The sequence below is a fragment of the Macaca fascicularis genome, chromosome 1 (genome assembly GCF_037993035.2).
Source record: "Macaca fascicularis isolate 582-1 chromosome 1, T2T-MFA8v1.1".
Taxonomy (NCBI): Eukaryota; Metazoa; Chordata; class Mammalia; order Primates; family Cercopithecidae; genus Macaca; species Macaca fascicularis.
In genome coordinates, this window is record NC_088375.1 from 214,572,152 (window position 1) to 214,596,861 (window position 24,710).

At 48.0% G+C, this 24,710-nt stretch overlaps 1 protein-coding gene across 2 annotated transcripts; it reads left to right on the forward strand.

Annotated features, from left to right (window-relative positions):
• The first annotated feature begins 7,902 nt into the window (after window positions 1-7,902).
• On the forward strand, window positions 7,903-16,849 carry MUL1 (mitochondrial E3 ubiquitin protein ligase 1). 2 transcript variants are annotated; one of them, XM_015451024.4, is made up of 4 exons: window positions 7,903-8,436; window positions 13,033-13,120; window positions 14,144-14,264; window positions 14,894-16,849. In XM_015451024.4, exons 1-4 carry the CDS (start codon window positions 8,425-8,427, stop codon window positions 15,621-15,623), a joined length of 951 nt encoding a protein of 316 aa, XP_015306510.1. In that variant the 5' UTR covers window positions 7,903-8,424; the 3' UTR covers window positions 15,624-16,849. The 2 variants fall into 2 exon arrangements, with proteins under 2 accessions (XP_015306510.1, XP_015306506.1); XM_015451020.3 differs by having other exon boundaries at window positions 7,903-8,148.
• Window positions 16,850-24,710: the final 7,861 nt, after the last annotated feature.

The following is a 24,710-nucleotide window of genomic DNA, read 5'->3' on the forward strand; positions in this document are numbered from 1 at the left end:
TGAAAGAAATTATTCTATGATAAGCTAGAGAAGAGAGAGTCCAAACTGTACCATTCCATTTATATCAACTTTTAATTTCTTTTTTTTCTTGAGACAGAGTCTCGCTCCATCACCCAGGCTGGAGGGCAGTGGCGCGATCTCAGCTCACTGCAAGCTTCACCTCCCAGGCTCAAGTGATTCTCCTGCCTCAGCCTCCAGAGTAGCTGGGATTACAGTTGTGCACCACTACACCCAGCTAATTTTTGTATTTTTGGTAGAGACAGGGTTTTGCCATGTTGGCCAGGCTGGTCTTGAAATCCTGACCTTAGGCAATCCACCTGCCTCAGCCTTCCAGAGTGCTGGGATAACAGGTGTGAGTCATCGCGCCTGGCCAATATCAGCTTTTAGAAAGCAGATCAGTGGTAGCCTGGGGATGGGATAGAAGAGGGATTACAAAGTGTTACTGGTAAACTTTTGGGGTGATGGATCTGTTCACTGTCTTGATTGAGGTGATGGTGAAATGGATCCAATAGTCCCAGAGATAGTTTTTTTGGATAAACATATAAATGGACCCTTCTGGCCATGGGGCCCGGTGCAGTGGCTCACGCCTACTGTAGTCCCAGCACTTTGGGAGGCCTAGGCGGGCAGATCACAAGGTCAGGAGTTCAAGACCAGACTGGCCAACATAGTGAAACCTCGTCTCTACTAAAAATACAAAAATTACCTGGGCATCGTGGCGGGCGCCTGTAATCCCAGCTACTCAGGAGGCTGAGGCAGGAGAATCACTTAAACCTGGGAGGCAGAGGTTTCAGTGAACCAAGATCGTGCCACTGCACTCCAGCCTGGGCAACAGAGTGAGACTCCATCTCAAAAAAAAAAAAAAAAAGGAAAGAAAGGAAAAGAAATGGACATTTCTGTTCTTAAACTTTATATTTGTTTTATCTGAATTCCTTCTTCAGGAAACTCAGGTCTCTCAAAAATAAATAAATAAATAAATAAATAGTATCAAAGAACTGAAACTCACCAGATCACCCCATCCTGACAATGAAATGCTGGACCCCTCATTCATCCTAATTGCTTCCTTGTCCCTTCTGAGTTCCTGTTTTCTTATACATTGTTACATTTCTTCCCTGCTATATAAAGCCCTAGTTTTAATCCATCAGGGAGATGGATTTGAGACCCAGCTCCCATCTCCTCAGCTGCAGCACTGGCCTAAAGCTTTCTACCTTGGCAATACTCATTTTCTTAGTAATTGGCCTTCTGTGTGGTGAGCAGCAGGACCCAGACTGAACCCCTAGGGTTTTGATAACAATAGTTTCACAGGTGTATACATATGTCAAAGCTTATCAAATTGTACCTTTAATATGTGCAGTTTATTATAGGTCAATAAGGCTGTTTCAAAAAAGAAAAGTTGGCCAGGCATGGTGGCTCACGCCTGTAATCCCAGCACTTTGGGAGGCCAAGGCGGGCAAATCACTTGAGGCCAGGAGTTCAAGACTAGGCTGGCCAACATGGTGAAACCCCATCTCTACTAAAAATGCAAAAAATTACCCAGGCATGGGGACAGGCGCCTGTAATCATAGCTGTTCAGGAGGCTGAGGCAGGAGAATCGCTTGAACCCAGAAGGTGGAGGTTGCAGTGAGCTGAAATTGCGCCACTGCACTCCAGCCTGGGTGACAGAGCAAGACTCTGTCTCAAAAAAAAAAAAAAAAGGAAAAAAAAAAAAAAGAAAAGTACAGTGCCTGACTCATAACGCTCTGATTTGAGGAACTTCCAAAGGAAGAAGTGACTGGTGAGGCCAGGGCCCATCATTCCATCCTCATGGACCATTTTTCTTTCCACAAGGTCTCCTGTCATTGTCTGCGGCTGGAACCTTTGGCCAATCCGTGGTGGGTAAGTCCTACTGGTCCAAAGGAGACAGGAAATGAACCCCCTGAGTGTGACCCCCACTGGATGTGACCTCTTTTTGGGAAATTCTCAAAGCCTACCTCCTATGAGCTTCTGACAGCAGCATCCTCGTGGATAGACAGTGGATCAACTCTATGACCTGCAGATAAATTGATGCATTCCTCTTCACATCTTCATAAGACTTCTCACAGACTTCTTAGAATTGAATCTTTTTTTTTTTTTTTTTTTTTTTTTTTGAGACGGAGTCTCACTCTGTCGCCAGGCTAGAGTATAGTGGCGTGAGCTCAGCTCACTGCAACCTCTGCCACCTGGGTTCAAGTGATTCTCCTGCCTCAGTCTCCCAAATAGCTGGGACTACAGGCGCGTGCCACCATGCCCAGCTAATTTTTGTATTTTTAGTAGAGATGGGGTTTCACCATGTTGGCCAGAATGGTCTCCATTTCTTAACCTCATGATCTGCCCACCTCAGCCTCCCAAAGTGCTGGGATTACAGGTGTGAGCCACTGTGCCCGGCCGAATTGAATCTTTTGAGTGCTTGCACCATCTTCATTAGCTTGTACCCCAATGTATTTCCTTTTTGCCTTGGTTATTGGGAAGCTCATAGTCAAGGCTGGTGTCCAACTGTGTGATTAACTCATCTTGGGTGCCTATCACCAGTTTCCTGCTCCTTTTATTTTAGCCGAGTTCCTTCTTTCCCTCCTTCCTTCCTTCCTTCCTTCCTTCCTTCCTTCCTTCCTTCCTTCCTTCCTTCCTTCCTTCCTTCCTTCCCTCCTTCCCCCTCTCCTCCCTCCCTCCTTCCTCTTCTCTTTCCTTCTTTCTTTCTTCTTCTTTTTTTTTTTTTTAAGACAGAGTCTCACTCTGTTGCCCAGGCTGGAGTGCAGCAGTGCCGCCATAGCTTACTATAACCTTAAAAGGGCTCATGTGACCCTCCTGCTTCGGCTTCCCAAAGTGCTGGGATTACAGGTGTGAGCCATTATGCCTGGTCTCTCTCTCTGTCTCTGCCACTGCCTGGTCTCTCTCTCTCTTTCTTTCTTCAGAGTTTTGCTCTTGTTGCCCAATGGCACAATCTTAGCTCACTGCAACCTCCGCCTCCCTGCAACCTCTGCCTCCTGGGTTCACACGATTCTCCTGCCTTCCAAGTAGCCGGGATTACAGGCTTGTGCCACCATGCCTGGCTAATTTGGTATTTTTTTAGTAGAGATGGGTTTTCACCATGTTAGTCAGGCTGGTCTTAAACTCCTGACCCCAAGTGATCCACCAGCCTAGGCCTCCCAAAATGCTGGGATTACAGGCGGGAACCACTGCACCCAGCCCTATATGTATGTATATGTATTTTTTGAGACAGAGTCTTGCTCTGTCGCCCAGGCTAGAGTGCAGTGGTGCGATCTCAGCTCACTGCAACCTCTGCCTCCCAGGTTTAAGCAATTCTTCCACCTCAACCTCCTGAGTAGCTGGGATTACAGGCATGTGCTACCATGCCTGGCTAATTTTTTTTTTTGTATTTTTAGTAGAGACGGGGTTTCGCCATGTTGGCCAGGCTGGTCTTGAACTCCTGGCCTCAAGTGATCCGCCTGCCTTGGCCTCCCAAAGTGCTGGGATTATAGGCGTGAGCCACTGCGCCTGGCCCTATTTATTTTTAATACATCTATTTTATGATGTGTTCTACTTAATGAAGTTATCTCAGATTTTTTTCACAAATAGGTGGGGATTATATCATAAAATAGTCTCCCCTGTACCTTCCATGAGGCCAGGGAGCATGTCCTGCACATTACCCCTGGGTCCCGCCGTGCATCCGGGGGAGTACCTTGCATAGGATAAATGCTCACTAAAAACGTGCTCACTGTATTGGATAATTCTTATGTCAGGGACTCTCCCAAGAGAATGTTCTGGAAGGAAACTGAGTGACCACCTGATGCTATTATTAACATCTTTTTCATTTCCTGTTTCCTGTGGCATCTGGGGCAATGTCAGTGGAGGTGCTAAGACGCCACTCTCATACCTATTTGGTCCCTGGACCTTGGCGAATGCCTAAGAGGCATTTACCCAGTGACTCACAGGGAATTTTTGCTCCTCCGAAGGGAAATCTGAATTAAATCTAAAGTGAAATGCCTCCAGTGGCATTGTCCTTAGTAACTCTGTTTCTCCCAGGAAGCTCTGCCTCCTGTCTTAGGAATTTACCTCCCTTTCTTGAAGTCAGAAGCTCATCTTTAACTTGTGATTCAGTGAGGACAGCCTTCCAGGCTGGGAATGGTTCTCTAGGGACATCTGGCTGCAGCTGAAATTGCCCATCTCTCATCGCTCCTAACAAGGTCCACATGATGTAAATTTCAGATTGTCCCAATAGGACTGTGCTCAGCATAGCTAATGAAGGATTTCAGCCTTTGGCAAAAAAATGGAAGGGTTATTTAAAACCACACTGTGTCATTTAAGAGTGATGGCTTTAATGAGCTCCCAAGGAACTCATAAAAGGGCCCAGAGAATAAAACAAGGAGGCCCAAAATAGTCAGAACCTGTAAGCAAAGACCCCTAACTTATCGCAGTGGAGCACTCGGCCCGTTTTCTTTTAAGGACCCCTTTTTATTCTCTTCCTTGCTGTAACCTAAGGATGCAAGAATTTTGATTATATATATATTTTAAAAAACAGGTTAGATTGTGCCCTTGCTGATCCTCAAAAAGCTTTACTGGATACCGTCCCCAAAATGATGAAGTTTAAAGTTTCGGTTTGGCATTTAGGGACCTACAGGATCTGGCCTCAACCCTCCTTTTCAATTACTTGCTCCTTGCTCTCTGGCGCATATCCTGGGCTCCAGCTATACTGGGCCAACTCTTGCTAGCTTTGTACCTTTGCTGTCTTTTTCCCCCTCTTCATGAAAGGCTTTCCTACTTCCATCCCAGCCACTCCACCCTCCATTCTGTTAACAGAACTCCAATTCCTTCCCTGGTGGAAATAAACAGCGCCTCCCTACTGCAGGCAGCTGGTGGCACTTTGGTTGTCCTAATTTCATTGGACCTCAGACAATCTGTAACCTCCTCACAAGGCCCTAACCAACCAGAGGGAAGAGGCTTGCCATATAAGGTATATCTCCTAATGCCCAACCTAGAATCTTGGATGCAGGAGGCTCTCTGTAATTGTTGGTTGTGAAGTAAATAGCATATATATATATATTTTTTTTCTGAGATGGAGTCTCACTCTGTCGCCCAGGTTGGAGTGCAATGGAGCGATCTTGGCTCACCACAAACTGCGCCTCCCGGGTTCAAGTGATTCTCCTGCCTCAGCCTCCTGAGTAACTGGGATTATAGGCATGTGCCACCACGCCCAGCTAATTTTGTACTTTTAGTAGAGACAGGGTTTCTCTATGTTGGTCAGACTGGTCTCGAACTCCCGACTTACCAACTTCAGGCAATCTGCCCACCTTGGCCTCCCAAAGTGCTGGGATTATAGGCGTGAGCCACAGCGCTTGGCCATGCCCAGCTAATTTTTTGTATTTTTAGTAGAGATGGGGTTCCACCATGTTGGACAGGCTGGTCTCGAACTCCTGACCTCAGGTGATCCACCCGCCTTGGCCTCCCAAAGTGCTGGGATTACAGGCGTGAGCACCTCACCTGGTTGCTTTTTTTTTTTTTTTAATTCTAGTTTTATTAATTCAAAATATGCTGTACATTCACACTCAAAAGATACAACAGAGTGAAAAGTCACCTTCTGTGTTCTCTAGCCACCCCATTCCCTTCTATGGAAAGAACCAATTATCATCAGCTTTTTGTGAATCCTTCTGGAGACATGCAATATATATAGTATACTCTTCTCTCTCCTTTTAAAAATAAATGGGGTTCCTCCTTAGTTTTGCAGTTTGCTTTTTCACCTGACTATGCACACATACACATATTTAAAAAAATTATTCAGCCAATTTACTATTGATAACATTTAGGTTACTTTCATTATTTTGTTATTAAAAACAATGTTGGGCCTGGCGGGACACATTTTACATACATTGAATCAAGCCACTAGGTAAGATGTGTTTAAAAACTGCAGATGATGTGTCTAAAAACTGTAGATTGCTCCACAAAAGTAAAATATCTTTATTAAATCAGCCTGTTATATATAACAGTTTTTTTTAACTCCATTCCTTAAATACAATTGGGGTCATATAAGAATTACTTTTTATAAGCATAGGGTTAGAATTGTTAGATTGTTAACACCCTGAGATATCTTTGATGATTTTCAACCCAAGGGATGATCATGAATTTGGTAAACACACACACACACAAACTTAAAATGAGGTCTAACCTTAAATTTTTAATAGAACTTGTCAAAAAGTTTGTTAGCAAAAGTGTGGGTGAAAAGAGATTCCCAGCTAGGCACAGTGGCTTACGCCTGTAATCCCAATACTTTGGGAGGCCAAGGCAGGCAGATCACTTGAGATCAGGAGTTCAAGACCAGTCTGGCCAATATAGTGAAATCTTCTCTCTACTAAAAATATAGAAATTAGCTGGGCATGGTCGTGCATGCCTGTAGTCCCAGCTATTTGGGAGGCTGAAGCACGATAATCACTTAACTCAGGAGGCGGAGGTTGCAGTGAGCTGAGATCATGCCACTGCACTCCAGCCTGGGCTACAGAGCAAGACTCTGTCTCCAGAAAAAAAGAAAAGAAAAGAAATTCCCACATATTGCTCATAAATGTAAAATTGGACATTATGGAGAAAAATTAGACAATGTTGATCAAGATTAACAGTGCCCACACCCATTGACCTAGCAATTCTACCTCTAGAAATTCTCCCTACATAAATACTCATACATGTAAACATGAAAATACAAGAATTTAGGCTTGGCGTGATGACTCACGCCTGTAATCCCAGCACTTTGGGAGGGCAAGTCAGGAGGATCGCTTGAACCCAGGAGTTCCAGACCAGCATGAACAACATAGTGAGACCTTGACTTTACAAAAAAATTTTTAAAAAATTAGGTGGATGTGGCATGCATGTCTAGTCCTAACTACTGGGGAGGCTGAGGTGGGAGGATCCCAGGGTGGGAGGCTGCAGAGAGCTGTGATTGCATGACCGTACTCCAGCCTGGGCGACACAGCGAGACCCTGTCTCAAACAAATAAAAAAATTAAAGCATAACCTGTAGGAGATAGCTCAATGAATGCTGATGTTTAGAAGAAGGATTTGGGTTATCTCCGATAATTTTAGAAAGGAGATGCATTACAGAGATCAGGGAACAGTTTCTGAAGAAGGATCCCCTGGGTTTGATGCCCATGCCTATTGCTTTTAGCTGTATAACCTTGAGCAAGTTACTTACCTGAGCCTCAGTTTCCTCATCTGTAATCTGCATTATAGTTGTGTTGTAAAGGTTCAATGAGATGGTGCCTGCAAAACTTCCCACCCCTCCCCAAACCTGACAGATAACAGGCACTCAACATAGTTGTAATTATTTAATAAATATGTTGTTCTATGTGGTGATGGCAGATTAAGGGGCTACTTTGGTGATATAATCTGCCCTCTTGGGGTAGAGTTGAGGGCTTTGGAGTTGCGTAAATTCCTCTCTAGCACTCACTAGACTTCGAGCACATCATTCCCTAACCTCTATGGCCTCAGTTTTCTCATCTGTAAAGTGGCTAGAATAAATTCCAAGTCTTAAGGGTTTGCTCTGAAACTTAAACGTATACTACTCATAAGAGTTTAATACACAATTATTTTATTTCCTGCCAATCTAATGGCGAAGATATGGAATAACCCATCAAACAGTCCAGTAACCTCAGGAAACCAGAGGGACGGAGACGAGGGCAATGGGCGAGTCAGTTATGGCTAGCAGTGCGCCGCGTTTCGAAGGGGATGGCCATGGAGCGGTGGGTGGTCGCTCAGCTCCCCAATCGCTCTCCGACACCCGGCTAGGGAGACAGAATCTCATCGTAGGCCGCAGCAGCTTGACTGTCACCCGGGCAACCCCACCTTCCGGTTCACTCTACAACCCCCTGGCCCCCGCTTCCGGTTCCGGCGTCGTGCGTCATCGTTGGGCGACTGATTTCGAGTTTTAGGTCCGGTTTGTCTAGGGGGTGCGGTCCTGGTCGGAAGGAGGTGGAGAGTAGGGGGCCACCAGGCGTATCCTCTGCGTCACAGTCGGCCACCGGGGCTTGGCGCCGTCATGGAGAACGGGGGGCGGCCCTCGCTGTGCCAGTTCATCCTCCTGGGCACCACCTCTGTGGTCACCGCCGCCCTGTACTCCGTGTACCGGCAGAAGGCCCGGGTCTCCCAAGAGCTCAAGGTCAGTGCTGGAGCCGGCCCGGCCTCAGCCGGGTCATCTCTGTCCTAGGTCCTGGGGAGCCCACGATTCACCTTGGCCGCCCCACCGTCGGAAACTGTGCAGAAAAGGAAACAGCCTCTGAAGGATGTCAAGCAGCCAGTAAATGGAGGAGCGCGGGGAAGGATTCGGGCTCGGGATGACGGTTGCTCCGCTCCTTTTTTCCCAAGTCCCTCTTATGACTCAGAATGAATTTTGACTTCATTGCTTTACTCGAAAAGTATTTATTGAACACCTGCGATGCGCCAGGCAGTGAGTAGAATTTCCTCGTGGAAATTCCTTTTCAATACGGCTAGACAGCAAACATGTGAATCAGGCAGTGTAACAGATGGTGAGCAATGCTTTAGAGTAAGGTAGGGGAGAGGACATGGAATGCTGGAAAAAGGGGGATCTCCTGTCTTAAATAAGGTGACATTTGAGCAGAGCCCAGGAAGAGACGAGGGAAGTCATGCGGATATCTAGCGGGTGATGGAGGGAACAGCAAGTGCAGACATCCATTTACTGAACCACTCCACTCCTTGATTTACAGACGCTTCCTTTTTATATTACAGCTTTTTTTTTTTTTTTTAAATAAATGGTGCTCTTTTTTGAACTGTGCTTTACGGTTTACACAACACATTTGCATTTATTTTTATTTTTATTTTTTTTTGAGATAGAGTCTTGCTCTGTCACCCAGGCTGGAGTGCAGTGGTGCGATCTGGGCTCACTGCAGCCCCCGCCTCCCGGGTTCAAGTGATTCTCCTGCTTCAGCCTCCTGAGTAGCTGGGATTACTACACGCAGCTAATTTTTTTTTTTTTTTTTTTGTATTTTTAGTAGACACAGGGTTTCACCGTGTTGGCCAGACTGGTCTCCAGCTCCTGACCTCGGGTTATCTCCCCGCCTTGGCCCTCCGAAGTGTTCGGATTAAAGGCGTGAGCCACTGCGCCCAGCCACATTTTCATCTTGATTTTATTTTTTTCTTCACAATATATATATATTTTTTCCTTTCTTTCTTTTTTCTTCAGATGGAGTCTCGCTCTGTTGCCCAGGCTGGAGTGCAATGGCACCATCTTGGCTCACTGCAACCTCAGCCTCCCGGGTTCAAGCGATTCTCCTGCCTCACCCTCCTGAGTAGCTGGGATTAAGGGCGCCTGCCACCACGCCCGGTTATTTTTTGTATTTTTAGTAGAGAGGGGATTTTGCCATGTTGGCCAAGCTGGTCTCCAACTCCTGACCTCAGGTGATCCCTCTGCCTCAGCCTCCCAAAGTGCTGGGATTACAGGCGTGAGCCACTGCCCCCGGCCCACAATAATTTTTTGAAGTAGATAAAATGGCAGTTACCACCGCATTGCAAATCAGAAAGTTGAGATTGGGAGGAAAGGCCATACAACTAGTTAGCTTGAAACTTAAATTTAGGTATTTTGATTCCAAGGGTAGGATTTTAATCTGATTGGCATTGCTTTATTGTGACTCTCTGACTGGTCCAGAGAGATGGGGCCTCTTTAGGTCAGAGACAGGCTCTTATTCATCCATTCTCTTTCCTCTAGCTTCTGACACAGTACTTGGCAAGTGGAAGATACTCAGTAAATGTTTGTGGGTTCTTTTTGGCTGAAGTTTCACAATACGAGAGCTAAGGGCCTAACCTAATTTGATGTTTATATGAAAGATGGATTCCTAAACCTGACTAACTTCATTATCAGATTGTTTTCAGTAAGGGTTTAGAAACTAATGGGTGGGCCGGGCTACTCCCCCTGCCTGGGTGACAAGAGCAAGACTCCATCTCAGAAAAAAAAGAAACCAATGTGTGAAATCCCTGCTATGATATGAAGGGAGTTTTGGAATCTGGAAAGAGCTAAGTTAGGAGACAATTGGATTTGCTGTGCAGTGGCATTATAATGAGATTCCAGCTGCCCTGTGTGTCACCTGATTAAATAATCAAGTTAATCCTGAAGTGATTAGCTCTGTGTAACTGATACTTCACTTTCTGACTCCAGATCACTTTGGCCTCAAGTTGGCTGGTAGTGGGATTCTTTGAAGCGGTGAACTCTTTAGGTCCCATCTTTGGGTGACCGTAAAACCTTTGCCGGGCCGGGCGCGGTGGCTCATGCCTGTAATCCCAGCGCTTTGGGAGGCTGAGGTGGGCGGATCACAAGGCCAGGAGTTCGAGACCATCCTGCCTAACACGTGAAACCCTGTCTCTACTAAAAATACAAAAAAAAAAAAAAGAAAGAAATTAGCCGGGTGTGATGGCAGACGCCTGTAGTCCCAGCTACTCGGGAGGAGTGTGAACCTGGGAAGCGGAGGTTGCAGTGAGCCGAGATCGTGCCACTGCACTCCAACCTGGGCGACAGAGCGAGACTCCTTCTCAAAAAAAAAAACCAAAAACCAAAAACACAACAACCTTTGCCAACCAGTTCCTAAATGAGGATGAAATAGCCCCTTCCTGGAAAAAGAGTTGGGACTCTTAATATCTTATATTCTATTTTCTATTTCCTTCCTCTCTTTCTCCCTCCTTTCCTTCCTTTTCTTTCTCCTTGGCCTACCTTCCTGTCATTTATTTCTTTCTTCTTTTTTGCTCTGTTTTTTTTGAGGCATGGTCTTACTGTGTTGCCCAGGCTGGAGCACAGTGGCACAAACATAGCTCACTGCAGCCTCGAGCTCCCAGGCCCAAGCTAGTCTCCTGCCTCAGCCTCCTAAGTAGCTAGGACCACAGGTGCACACCACCACGTCCAGCTAATTTTTTATTTTTCATAGAGATGGGGTCTTGCAAGTTGCCCATGCTAGTTTTGCACTGCTGGCCTCAAGCAGCCATCCCACTTTAGACTCCCAAAGTGCTGGGATTACAGGTGTGAGCTACCATGCCCGTCCTAGATTCTATTTTCTTGATCAGATGACAAAACTTCCAGAGTGGGGCTTGTGTCCTATCCTGTATATCTCTCATAGGAGAATGCATATTTATTGTGTGCCTCCTGTGTGCCAGCCCCTGGACTGGATTCTTTCACACCTTAAAGTTCATTTAACCCACATAAAAATCCTGTGAAATTGCATTTTCCCTGTCCTTTACAGTTTTGGAACCTGAGACTCAGATAAATGAAGTTGTCCCAAGCCACAGTGGATCCATTGGCGCTTGATTAAACTCCAGGTCTTTCTGATCATATTCTCCCTCTTCCCCCTTTAAAATTGGAATTGGCCATCCTGTGATGGATACTTTGCTAGCTGTCTGACTTTGGGCAAATCACTTCACCTCTCTGAGCCTGTTTCCTTATCTGTAATTGGTGATAATAATGTCTGCTGTAAAGGGATGGTGTGGGCATTAAGTGGTTTATGCATTTAAAGTGCCTAGCATATTGCCTGGTACACAGTATATTTAAAATGCTTATTCATTAATTTATTCATCAAATAATGTATTAAATGCTTGCTGTGTGTCAGGCACAGTTCTCAGCACTAGGGGGATAGCAGTGAACGAGACAAACCATGTCCAAGCGCTCCTAGGGTTTAACATTCTAGTGGAAGGAGACAGATAATAAATGAGTACATTGTTAGTTGTTATTGCTGTCATTTCGGATCTTCACAGTGTAAGTGGCTAAGAAATTTTGACTGACCTTGCTCCTGTCATTTACTGTGTAGCAGTAGCTAAAACTCCGAGTGACCTTCATATACATCTGGTGTCTCATCTTTAGAGGTTACTGAATCTGGCATCCTTAAGAGCTGTTTTTGGGTATACCCTGAAAGCAGAGGTGGTCGTTTATTCGTCCCTGAATCTCTGACACCCAGCACGGTGCCCGGCACATAGATGCTCAGGAAATAATTGTTGGTTTTATTCCTTTTCTCTTATTTTTGAAACAGCAGTAACAGGATTGGTTTCCCAAATGCAGTGGGTTGGACGCTCTGAGTTGGAAGGCAGAGGAGAATTAGGGATTGCTAGAGGAAGACAGCAGCAGAAGGAACCGTGCTCATTTAATTATGACCGTGAAAAAGGCAAAAAGTAGAACAGACTGGGTGCAGTGGCTCACACCTGTAATCCTAGCACTTTGGGAGGCCAAGGGAGGAGGATCACTTGAGCCCAGGAGCTCAAGACCAGCCTAGGCAACATTGGGAGACTCTGTCTCTGCAAAATAAAAAAATTAGCCAGGTGTGGTGGTGCATGCCTGTGGTCTCAGCAACTTGGGGACCTGAGGTGGGAGGATCACTTGAACCTGGGAGGTTGAAGCTGCAGTGAGCCATGATTGCACTACTATACTCCAGCCTGGGTATAACAGTGAGACCCCAGCTCAAAAATAAATAAATAAATAAATAAATAAATGTAAAATGGCATTTGGCACCAGTTAACAGTCTTGCCCTGTTGAAGCAAAGGCAACCCCCCTGCTTTGTTTTTTTAATAACACACAATGCAGGGCATTGGTTCGTAAAGATGTGGTAATGTTAATAACAACACCTACCAGTTCTCAGACCACTGCCATGCACTAGGCAGTAGGTTAGGTACTTTATACCTGAATCCTTTGGACCATAGCTCTGTGTTGTCAAGAAGAGATTGAATGATGATCAGTCTCTGGTATGTAAATTGACTAGTACCTTTTATGTTTTCACTAAAAAGTCTTAACATGAAAAGGAGTGTAGGTTTGGGTTAACTGGAAAAAGAATGTGTGTGGCACCCGCATTCTGCAGTGATGGAAGAGGGCACAGGCATGGCTCCGTTCCTGTTGATGTACACAGCTTTGAAATCTGATTCTCTGTAGTCACCTTCCTGTCCAATTTCCGTATTCTCTTGACATGAAAAAAATAGAATCTTTTTCTTTTTTTGCCTGTAAGTTTGACTGAGCGTGTCAGTGTTCAATGGCCAATTTATTTAATTTTTTTTTTGTATTTAGGGAGCTAAAAAAGTTCACTTGGGTGAAGATTTAAAGAGTATTCTTTCAGAAGCTCCAGGAAAATGTGTGCCTTATGCTGTTATAGAAGGTATGTTTGCTTATAGGGCAATGGAAAACAACTTCCTTTTTCCAAAAGATTGATAAAGATCATCTTGGCTCATGTTAAGTGCCTTTTGTGGTGTTGGGTCCATGGTCCAGAACATACTTTGGGGTCAGAAAGACGTGGGTTATTGCTTTGTGATCGCGAAGATTACCAGACCTCCCTGAACCACTGTTGCCTGATCTCGAAAATAATACTTAACCTTTATAGGGTTGTTATAAGACAAATTATGTGATCCATGCAAAGTGCTTGGGAGAGTGCTTCTAAAATGTGACTTACGGTGATCAGAATGTCATTGTTTTGATTAATTAGCAAAAGTCAACTGAAAACATTTAATTTTTAACATTTTTTAAATTAAAAAAAAATTTTTTTTTGAGGCCAGTCGTGGTAGCTCACGCCTGTAATCCCAGCACTTTGGGAAGCTGAGGTGGGCTGATCACTTGAGCTCAGGAGTTTGAGACCATCCTGGCCAACATGGTGAAACCCCGTCTCTACTAAAAATACAAAAATCAACTGGATGTGGTGTCATGGCACATACCTGTAATCCCAGCTACTTGGGAGGTGAGGCAGGAGAATCACTTGAACCCGGGGGGCGGTTGCAGTGAGCCAAGATTGTGCCACTGCACTCCAGCCTGGGTGACAGAGTGAGACTCCGTTTCAAATAGAGTCTTGACTCTGTCACCCAGGTAGCTGTAGTATGGTGGTGTGATCATAGCTCACTGCAGCCTCAAACTCCTGAGCTCAAGTGATTCTCCTGCCTCAGCCTCCCAAGTACCTGGGACTACAGGCACATGCCCTGCTAACTTTAATTTTTTGTAAAGATGGAATCTCACTGTGTTGACCAGGCTGGTCTCAAACTCGTGGCCCCAAGTGATCCTTCTGCCTTGGCTTCCCAAAGTGTTGGGATTATAGTTGTGAACTACTGTGCCAGACCAGAAAACACATTTTAAACTATCTGAAAGGAGAGGGCAGAAAAATTCTTTAGAAATAATAGAATTTGTGTCCACTTAGGAGCTGTACGGTCTGTTAAAGAAACGCTTAACAGCCAGTTTGTGGAAAACTGCAAGGGGGTAATTCAGCGCCTGACACTTCAGGAGCACAAGATGGTGTGGAATCGAACCACCCACCTTTGGTATGTATCACTTCTCCACTGGCCAAAACCCTTATAGTTGGTCTATTCAAATGCCGGGGTCCTGGGTGCTGTTGCGTTGTCTTCAGCTTTTCCTGAGAGAGGTTGAAGACCAGTCTCTTAATGCAGGTCATATTCTTGTGTGTAGCCTGTGGGCCTCCTACATCAGAATCACCTAGGCATCTTGTTGAAATGCAGATTTCTGGGCTCCCTTCCAGACTTATCCAACCAGAATTTCCAGGATCAGGCACCTGGAATCTGTTGTTAGTTACACTGAAGTTTGAGAACCACTGAATCAGTGATTTCAGTATTTCCTAAAATGCTTTTGTGCCATCACGTGAAATACCAGTTTTCCAGCTGGTCCTAGTGGGTTCTGTTTTAGATGTTTGTTTTACAGTGGAAAGGGAAATGAATGGTTTCCGTAGTCTGTGGCGGTGTTTGTTGCCCACTGAGATCGCCCTAGGACCTAAAAATGGAGCCTCCTTGTTAGGAGGCACCTGTAGATAGTGATCTTACTGTCTTGTTCTGGTTACTTCAGACTCTATGCTGTCTTCTGCATTTAGTTGATCTCCAGCTCTGCCTGGGTGTTTGCTGTTTGCTACCCTGTATCTTTAGTTCTCTTATTCTTCTAGGAATGATTGCTCAAAGATCATTCATCAGAGGACCAACACAGTGCCCTTTGACCTGGTGCCCCACGAGGATGGTGTGGATGTGGCCGTGCGAGTGCTGAAGCCCCTGGACTCAGTGGATCTGGGCCTAGAGACTGTGTATGAGAAGTTCCACCCCTCGATTCAGTCCTTCACCGATGTCATCGGCCACTACATCAGCGGTGAGCGGCCCAAAGGCATCCAGGAGACCGAGGAGATGCTGAAGGTGGGGGCCACCCTCACGGGGGTTGGCGAACTGGTCCTGGACAACAACTCTGTCCGCCTGCAGCCGCCCAAACAAGGCATGCAGTACTATCTAAGCAGCCAGGACTTCGACAGCCTGCTGCAGAGGCAAGAGTCGAGCGTCAGGCTCTGGAAGGTGTTGGCGCTGGTTTTTGGCTTTGCCACATGTGCCACCCTCTTCTTCATCCTCCGGAAGCAGTATCTGCAGCGGCAGGAGCGTCTGCGCCTCAAGCAGATGCAGGAGGAGTTCCAGGAGCATGAGGCCCAGCTGCTGAGCCGGGCCAAGCCCGAGGACAGGGAGAGTCTGAAGAGCGCCTGTGTCGTGTGTCTGAGCAGCTTCAAGTCCTGCGTCTTTCTGGAGTGTGGGCACGTTTGTTCCTGCACCGAGTGCTACCGCGCCTTGCCAGAGCCCAAGAAGTGCCCTATCTGCAGACAGGCGATCACCCGGGTGATCCCCCTGTACAACAGCTAATGGTTTGGAAGCTGCACAGCTTGGCATGGTAGCTCCCCTGCCCCCTTTTCAGGGATTTTTATCTGAAGGCCTTTGAAGGAGCAGTGGCGGGGGTAGCTGTCACCTCCAGGTATGATTGAGGGACCCACGCCTCCAGTGGCAAGATGCTGCCTTTCCCGCCTGAATGGGGACCCTGTCCACGTGGGGCCTGAGAATCAGAGCCTCGCCCTGGGAGGCTGCCGTGGCGTCTCCTCCCAGGAGCCAGATCCGTGCGAGTGTGACTGAAAACGCCTCATTGCTTAGGCACCAAAGTCAGTGATCAGCAGCCCTTCTGTTCCTGTGTCTTCTGTTTTTTTTCTGGTGAATTGTTGCTTGCTGTGGACTTGGTGGAGGACTCAGTCAGAGGGGAGGAAAGGCTGGGCCCTGAGTACAACGGATGCCTTGGATGCTGCCTCCAAAGAGGTTCTCCTGCAGCTTTTCTTCTTTTTCCTCATGCCCCGGGAAATAGTCTTTCTTCAGAATTGTCAGGCTGGGCGGGTCAACTTGTGTTCCTTTTCCCTCACCGGCTTGCCTCTTAAATGCCTGCACATGTGTGTAGAGGACAAAAGAAAGTGAAGTCAGCACATCTGCTTCTGCCCAAATGGTTGGGGCCCTGGGCAACAGATTGGAGAGAGATCGCGTGAAGGGCAGTTGGTCAGGCAGCCCTCCTGGTTTCGCCGCTGGCCCTGATTTGAACTGCTACCACTTGGGAAAGCTCAGGGGTGGTCCCTGGTTTTCCCTCCTGGAGAATGAGGCGCAGAGGCTTCGCCTCCCGAAGGACACAGTGTGGATGCCGCTGGCCTAGTGTCCTGGCCTCACAGCTTCCTTGCAAGGCTGTCACAAGGAAAAGCAGCCGGCTGGCACCCTGAGCATACGGCCTTTCAGGGCTCCCTCATCCAGCCTGTCGCAGTGTTGACATCTTGGTGTACTCATGTTGCTTCTCCTTTTGTTACCCCCTCCCTGTATTACCATTTGCCCCTCACCTGTCCTTGGTGAGCCTTTGAGTGCAAGACCAATGGGGCTGTCTTCCCCTGCCTCTGAGTAGTCGGAGGTCACATACACAGCTTTTTTTTATAGCCCTTTTCTGCCTTTGAATATTCATATCTCGTCCTCCTTTGTGCAGGTGAGGAAGGGGTGCCGTCAGGGGCCGACACTAGTACGATGCAGTGTCCAGTGTGAACAGCACAAATTAAACATGTTGCAACCAAGTGCTAGCCTGTTGCTTGTTAAAAAGAGTTAAATGGCTAAGCCTAAGCGTTCTCAGGATGGGATTGAATCCCCGCCGCAGTGGAGAGAAAGGTGGGGAGTTTGAGGCCTCTGTGTCCTGTTCCTTGGCTGTAGTGGTTTGGGCGTCCCCCAGATGGTGTGATGCGGAGGCAGGGATGCCTGCCCCCAGGGAGGAATCTGGACAGCCCGCCCGCAGGTTATAGCTGGACTTGCTGACCGTCTTTGAAGTCTGTCCCAACAGGCTACAAACCAGGGCACTGAGATTTCACCTGCTGGGAGAATGGGATGGAGATGGGGCCCTGGGGGACAGCAGAGAGGACATGAGCATTTAGCAATACCGCTGTGCACGAGGTCCTGTGCTGCGTGCTGTTTCACACTCATTTCAGAGTGAGTGCATCCTCACAAAACCCTGCAGGCCGAGTCCTGGTGTGTCTGCTGTATGGGAGAGGAAGGAGGCCTGGAGAGGGTGCGTTCACTGGGCTGAGGGCACAGATATAGCAAGTCACGGGTCTGAATTTAAACCCCAAGCTGTTTCTAAAGTCCTCATCTTCCTGCTCACTAAATGTGCGGCCAGTAAATTCCTCAGTGCTAACAGGAACCCTCACAAGAGACGTGTTCCCCAAGTCCATAGAGGCGAACTGGTGGCCACACTAGAGCAGCAGGTGAAAGTTGGGGTAAGAATCCACTTGCCAATATTGAGTCCGTCCAGTGAAGTACGAAGACCCTGGTTTTACACAAGGTGCTGGAGGGCGGGGCAGGGTGAAAGGCCCCTGACGGGAATGGCCTCTTTGTGCACCTTGAAAGTCTCCGTCCCCTTTTCATCGTCCTTCTGGCACTTAGCCTGTAATGGAAGGTGAATGAACTGGCCCAGGGGGATTTGCATGGTAAGCTGTCTGAGTTCAGCCCTTGGCATAGCTTTCGTGGGTAAATGTGATCAAAGACATTAAAAAGGAGCAGGCAGGCTACTTTCCCCAGCCTACCTCAATGTTGGACAGACTCCAGTTCTTCATCCCGAGTGTTCTTCCCCACTGAGCTTCCCAACTGAGCTCCCTGTCGTGGGAGACCCAGGACCGGCACATAGCCCCTGCCTCGGGAAGCTGGCTTGTGCCTGGACCCCCTGGGTGCGAGGGCCCTGCTTGGTCCTGGCCTGCTGGGGACTGAAACTGTCCCATACTCTACTTCAGCTATCATTGGCCGTTCCCACCTATTTGAGGAGCCTGATCTCCAGGAGAGTTGCATGGGTCCTAAATGGATGTGTGGAACCAAGGCTGGCAGGAAGGATGACAGGGAAAAGGGGAAGCAGGAGGTCAGTTCTACACTGACCATGGGATGATGGTGAATTTTGAGTGTCCCCTACATCAGCCCTGTGCTCAGTCTCTTTACTCCCAGGCAGCCAGTATTGGGCAGGAATCTTGAATAATTGCTGCTGGCGTTCTGACTGTCTGTGCCAGGCACTTCATTTGCATTAATGTGGCCCTATGCAGTGGATATTGTTACCTCCAATTAGTGGGGCTCAGTGGGGTTACAGTTTGCTGCATCCACACGTAATCACAAGCCCAGCAATGTCGGGCTCTTCACAGGTATTGTTTCTAATATAGCAAACCAGCAGGGGAGGCTACATCACCCTTTTACAGGTTGTGTGATTTGTTCAAGGCTACCACAATCTGACTCTAAAACCTGCAATCTTTGCTTTTTATCACATGAGGCCTAGGAGGCTAAAAAGAGAAGTTGTCCATGAGACAACTGAGTGTTATCATAAATACACAGCATTTTACAAGCCGAGCAGCACCTCGGGAAGAACCAATCACATCCCCAGCGGATCTAGTGGATGGGGGCTGGAAGGCAGTCTTTGGAATCCAAATTCATTCAGAATTCTAATGGAAAATCTAAAAAGGAACAACCTGTGGGAAAATTAAAAAGCAAACAATAACATGACAAACTAGCCGCTCTCTGACACCCTCTGCAGCCCTGATCGTAGGCCATGACAGCTCCAGTTGGGGGATGGATGCTGATGGTCCCACAGGGCCTCTGGAATGCTCAAAGTTGGTATTATGGATGGGCATTTATTTTTTGACATGGAGTTTCACTCTTGTTGCCCAGGGTGGAGTGCAATGGCATGATCTCGGCTCACTGCAACCTCCACCTCCCGGGTTCAAGCAATTCTCCTGCCTCAGCTTCCCAAGTAGCTGGGATTACAGGCATGCACCACCGTGCCTGGCTAATTTTTTGTGTTTAGTAGAGACGGGGTTTCACCATGTTAGTCAGCTGGTCTCGAACTCCTGACCTTGTGATCTGCCCACCTCAGCCTCTCAGAGTGCTGGGATTACAGGCATGCCTCACCGCGGCCCGCTCATGGATGGGCATTTATTCACCCAACAAACATTTGCTGAATGTGTATTTTGTGCCTGGAAATACAAGATGATTAAGACAGTCCCTGCCTGCAAAGGGCTCAGAGTTGTTTCAAAGGATCGTAACTGAACAGGAGTAAACCCTGTTTGACAGGTGTATTACTCCCTTCTCACACTGCTAGAAAGAAATACCTGAGACTAGGCCGGGCGTGGTGGCTCAAGCCTGTAATCCCAGCACTTTGGGAGCCCGAGGCGGGCAGATCACAAGGTTAGGAGATCGAGACCACAGTGAAACCCCGTCTCTACTAAAAATACAAAAAATTAGCCGGGCGCGGTGGCGGGCGCCTGTAGTCCCAGCTACTCAGGAGGCTGAGGCAGGAGAATGGCGGGAACCCGGGAGACGGAGCTTGCAGTGAGCCGAGATCGCGCCACTGCACTCCAGCCTGGGCAACAGCGTGAGACTCCGTCTCAAAAAAAAAAAAAAAAAAAAAAAAAAAGAAATACCTGGGACTGGGTAATTCATAGAGAAAAGAGCTTTAATTGGTTCACGGTTCCGCAGGCTGTACGGGAAGCATAGCAGCTGCTCCTCCGCTTCTGGGGAGGCCTCAGGGAGCTTTCAGTCGTGGCAGAAGGCAAGGGGTAGAAGCACTTCGTATGGCCAGAGCAGGAGGAAGTGGAGGGAGATGCTATACTCTTAAACAACCAGCTCTCACATCACTCACTATCATGAGAACAGCACTGAGGGGGTGGTGCTAACCCATTCATGAGAACTTTGCCCCGACTATCCCATCACCTCATACCAGGCCCCACCTCTGACACTGGGGATTACAGTTCCACATGAGATCGAAACCATATCAGCAGGTATGGCGACTCAGATCCAAACCATATCAACAGGTATGGTGACTCAGTTGTTGGGAACATTTGTGGTTCACAGAATATAGGACTTGAAAGGAGCCTTTGTGACAGGCCTGGTTAGAGCACATTCTGTGACCATTAGAGATCAACCAATCAAGGCTGGTATCACTGCTGAAGGGAAGCAGAGAAAACATACCGCACAGAGTCGAGGATGATCTGTTTAAACCACCAACCTCGCCACGTCCTGCCTCTGCTTCAGGTTCGCCTCCAGGTTCTCTGCCACCTGCAACATCGTGTCCTGGCTCTTCCACGGCCTGAGAAGCCCTGCATGACCCCGTCCCTGGCCACCTCCCCACGGTTGTCCGCGTCCCTTTCAGTCTCCTCCTTGTGACTCCAACAACACTGAACTGTTGAGTTTCCTTAAACATGCCATGCTGGCCAGGCAGTGGCTCATGCCTGTAATCCCAGCACTTTGGGAGGCCAAGGCAGGAGGATCACTTGAGGCCAGGAATTAGAATTTGAGATGAGCCTGGACAACATAGCAGGACACTTTCTCTACAAAAAATAAAAACTAAAAAAGCTGACCATGGTGGTGCACACCTGTAGTCCCAGCCACTCAGGAGACTGAGGTGGGAGGATGGCTTGAGCCCAGGAGACTGAGGCTGCAGTGAGCTGTGATCACGCCACAGCACTCCAGCCTGGGCAACAGAGTGAGACCCCAACTCCAAAAAACAACGAAAAACAAAAACAGAACCCCATGCCATGCCGTTGTCTGTCTTTGCTCACATGAATTCCTGTCTCTGGAATGCTGGTGTTTTCTTCACCTTGCTAACACGGATTCACCCTTTAACACTCAGCTTTAGGGGTGTCCTCCAGGGAAAATCTTCCCTGTCCCTCCCCACCTAGGCTGGGTTAGGTATTCCTCCTCTGAGATTCCATAATAAGAGTCTCAAATCTCGATTCCTGCTGTTCGCCCAAGACATGGACAATATGGCTAGGACTGTCTCATTTCTTTTCCTTTTCCACAAATTCTGGGTTGTCAGTGCAGACTAATTAGAACTCACATCAGGGCTCACTATTTGCTAGGTACCCTGAGAAGTGCAGTACAAAATGAACCCTTCCGGTCCTCACTTGAGAGGTATGGACGAATGTGATTGTATTATTCTTAAACAAAAGGAAACAAGCCCAGAAAGGTCAAGTGTCTTGCCCAAGTGCACAAGAGGGATGGGACCTAAACCCAGGCAGTCTGACTCCAGAGCCCAAGTTCTTAACTACAGAGTGTACATGGAATGAATGAGTCAACCCATGAATGAAATAGTAGGTGTGGGCGAAACAATCCTGGAAGACTGCCTAGAGGAGCTGGGTTTTGGACCATAGATGAAAGTGGTGATTGTAAGGAGTGAGGACAGCCCCCCTTTTAGGACCTGGGAGCCAGGATGGATGAATTGTACAGGAAGAATGAATTGTCCAGTGACCTGTCCAGAGCTTTGAGGACTCCACCCAGGAAAGTCAGGGCAGTGTCACCGGATAGAGATAAATGGTCTTGACTGGGAGCCCAAAGTCTGGCTTTCTCTCTGGTTCTGCTCCATTGCTGTGTGATCTTGATCAAGTGATTTAACCTCTCTGGGCCTTAGTCCTGTCTATGAAAGGAGCAAGCTGGATTAGAAGCTCTCCTCTGTTCAGCTCTATTTTGCTTGTCTATGAGATGCAGCGTGGGTGAGGGACTAGGGAGGGCAGTCCTGGGGCTGGTCTGAGAGATGAGATGTCGTTCCTCTACAGGCTAGCTGGGTGCCACAGCCTCCAGACCGTGCTCCCAGAAAGCCGGGTGCTCAGCACATTTTCTGTCTAATTAGATAGTGTTAACTGATCAATTTTGAATGAGATCAGTTTCCATGTGTGCTGTCCTGAATTGCTCCCTGAAGTGCTCATTAGTCACTTCCCCTGCAGCTGCCTTATTGTTTTCCAGATGCCAGCAAGGGACTTGGCATTTCCCTTCCCTGAGACTGGAGCACGTGAGGCTGAGCCAGTGCCACTGGTGTGGGGCAGAGGGCGCTGAGCCGGTCTGGGTGAGTACCCTCATCTTCCGCTCTTAATCCTTAGTCTCTGCTGGAGCCATTGCTCCTCATTAGGGACCTCACATCCACATTTTGTGACCACATGCTGCTGCTGCTGCCATTGGGCCGTGACTCTGGGGGGACACAGCCGAACTCAACATTTATTAAGCACTTAGTGGGCCAGGCACCTTGCATCTGTAACCTGAATGCTCCCTAGGCCTGGGGGGGTACAAACGAGGTGATACTAATGCTAATGTCCAGATGACCATAATTGCAGGCTTCCATCCCCTCACGGTCTTCCCTAGCTATTAAAGGTGATTCCTGCATTCCTAGTTATTGGGCTGTGCTCCACACGTGCTTGCAACAAATCGCTCATCTTCATTTCCTCATTTCCTTCCTTCCCCAGCCCCTCCTAATGCTGCAGTCTCCATAATGCCCTCCAGGTGGCGCTATGTCTCTATGGTCGAGGAGGACTTGGAGGACTTGGAGGACAAACTGAGGTTGTGCTTCCAAAGGCCTGTGCAATTTTCCCTTCCCCAAGGGGTGGGGAACAGGCCTTGGAAGTCAGCAGAATCTGAGGAGGACGCTGGCCTCCTGATCCCAGGGCCAACTGGGAACAGCCTGGATAGGGCGAAGCAGTCTCTTCAGTTTCAGGGAGCTGGCTGCAGATGTGAAAGTTTTGAGAAACCCAGAAAATTCAGGGGGGACCAAAAATCCCACATTTCTCCCTCTGTAATTTCCCAGGCATTCACATCTTTAAATATACTAACCATAATTTCTTTAAACAAAAACGAGATATGCATAATGCACTGCATGTTCTTAAAATATGCAAATGACTTCACACTGGGAGAGGATGCTTGAAAAAAAATTGTATGGCACAGATTTTGATTTTTCTCCCCAGAAGATTTTCCTCCGTGGAGAAATTCTGCTTCTCCAGCCTGGCCAGCTCTCCTCACTGCCTCGTCCTTTCTCCTGTGCTTCCGGCTTCTCTCTGCCTCCTCACTTCCCCATCTTCTGCTTCCTCTCTTCCTCTGTCCTCTACTTTACTTGGAAGTTCTGCTTCTTGTCTGCCCAGTTTATCTCCTGCCTCTGAGCCTGTGGAAGAGTTTCTTCCTCTGTGTGGGGACCTGTCTGCTTCTCTGAGGTTGTTTTTAGTTTCTTGGATTCTTTTTCTGCCACTTCCTGTGAGTCTCGTTTTCACCTGTCCCTAGCACCTGCCTTCCCGATCAGATTGTCCTCTGCCATGTCCAGCCCAGGGTCTGACAGGGCTGGATGGGGAGGGCGTCTGTGACCACGCATCGGTGGCTCTGTAGTATCCTATTTTCCCTATTACATGGGAAGTCGCTTCCTAGGAAGAAGAGACCTTTTTCTCCTCCCCTGAAGGCTGTAGGAGGCTCTGGGCCGTGGGACTCACTGCTGGAGCTGTCCCTTGCTCTCACCTTAATGCCTCATTTGAGCCACACAATCTCCCTTTGAGGCGGATCTTGTCCCCCTCGTTTTATGGCACAGAGGCATTCTGGCTCAGAGTGGAGTAACTACCTCAAGACCACACAGGTTGGAGGGGGTGGAGCTGGGATGGAACCCAGGCTTCTGGGTCTACCCTCATTTAACAGGCTTTTCCTGGGATTCAGTGAGCAAGGTGCTGCATTGGTTCTTGGGAGACCTGGTCTCAGTGCTGGTGACTCTGTCTGCAGTTGAGCAGCTCATCTTCATTATGTGGGACTCACTTTTCCCACCACACAGTGGGAAAGTATCCCTGCTGCATCCTGCCCACTTTACAGGGCTATCATGGACCTTAAATACCTCATGTCCATCGAGTGCAAAAGTGCCTGAATGCAGTGCTTGGGAACTGAGGCTCCAGAGACCTGCACAGCCAGGCTTCTCGGTGGGATCCTGGGCTCAGCAGTGAGGGGCTGCATCCCTCTGATCAGAATGGAGCCGTCACAAGTCTGACCCAGATCTGGGGACCTCCTCAGTCAGTCCTGGCTCCTCTTAGCTGAAGGAGTTAAAGCTCTTCTGTCATCACAGAACACGGGTGGGGGATCCTGTAATGCCACTTGAGGATCCAGCCCTGACTTTTTCATGGAGGGGTCTTTGAGGTTCAGCAAATCCCCTGGAAATTGTTTACGCAATGTTCTGCCTCTGGGAAAGAGAATTGTGTCTTTCATCAGATTCCCAAAGGGGTCCTCAGCCTGTGAGAGCTTTGGACTCTAATCTACGCCCACTCTGTTTCTGTGGCTAGGCTGAGGTGTAGAGACTGGAAGAGGTTTGCCCGGCTTTCCTGGCCCCAGGCCTGCTCAGGGAGGCAGTACCATCCAACAGCGGCGAGCCTGGCCTCTGGCGTCCAACCTGCTGCCTTCCATTGGTTGTGTGGTTTTGGACTAATCTGTGAACTTTTCTGGCCTCGAAGCCCCTCCTTCGTGGTATGGATGTGACAGTCACAAGCTACCTTCTATGGCAAGCTCTCAGTAATGACTGGGAGTGGGTACTGAATTTGGGATCAGAGGGCAGTGGCTGCCCCTTCTGAACTGGGGTGAGGTCAGCTCCTCCTTAGCCCCCTTTAGTAGCCACAGTTTGGCTCAGTT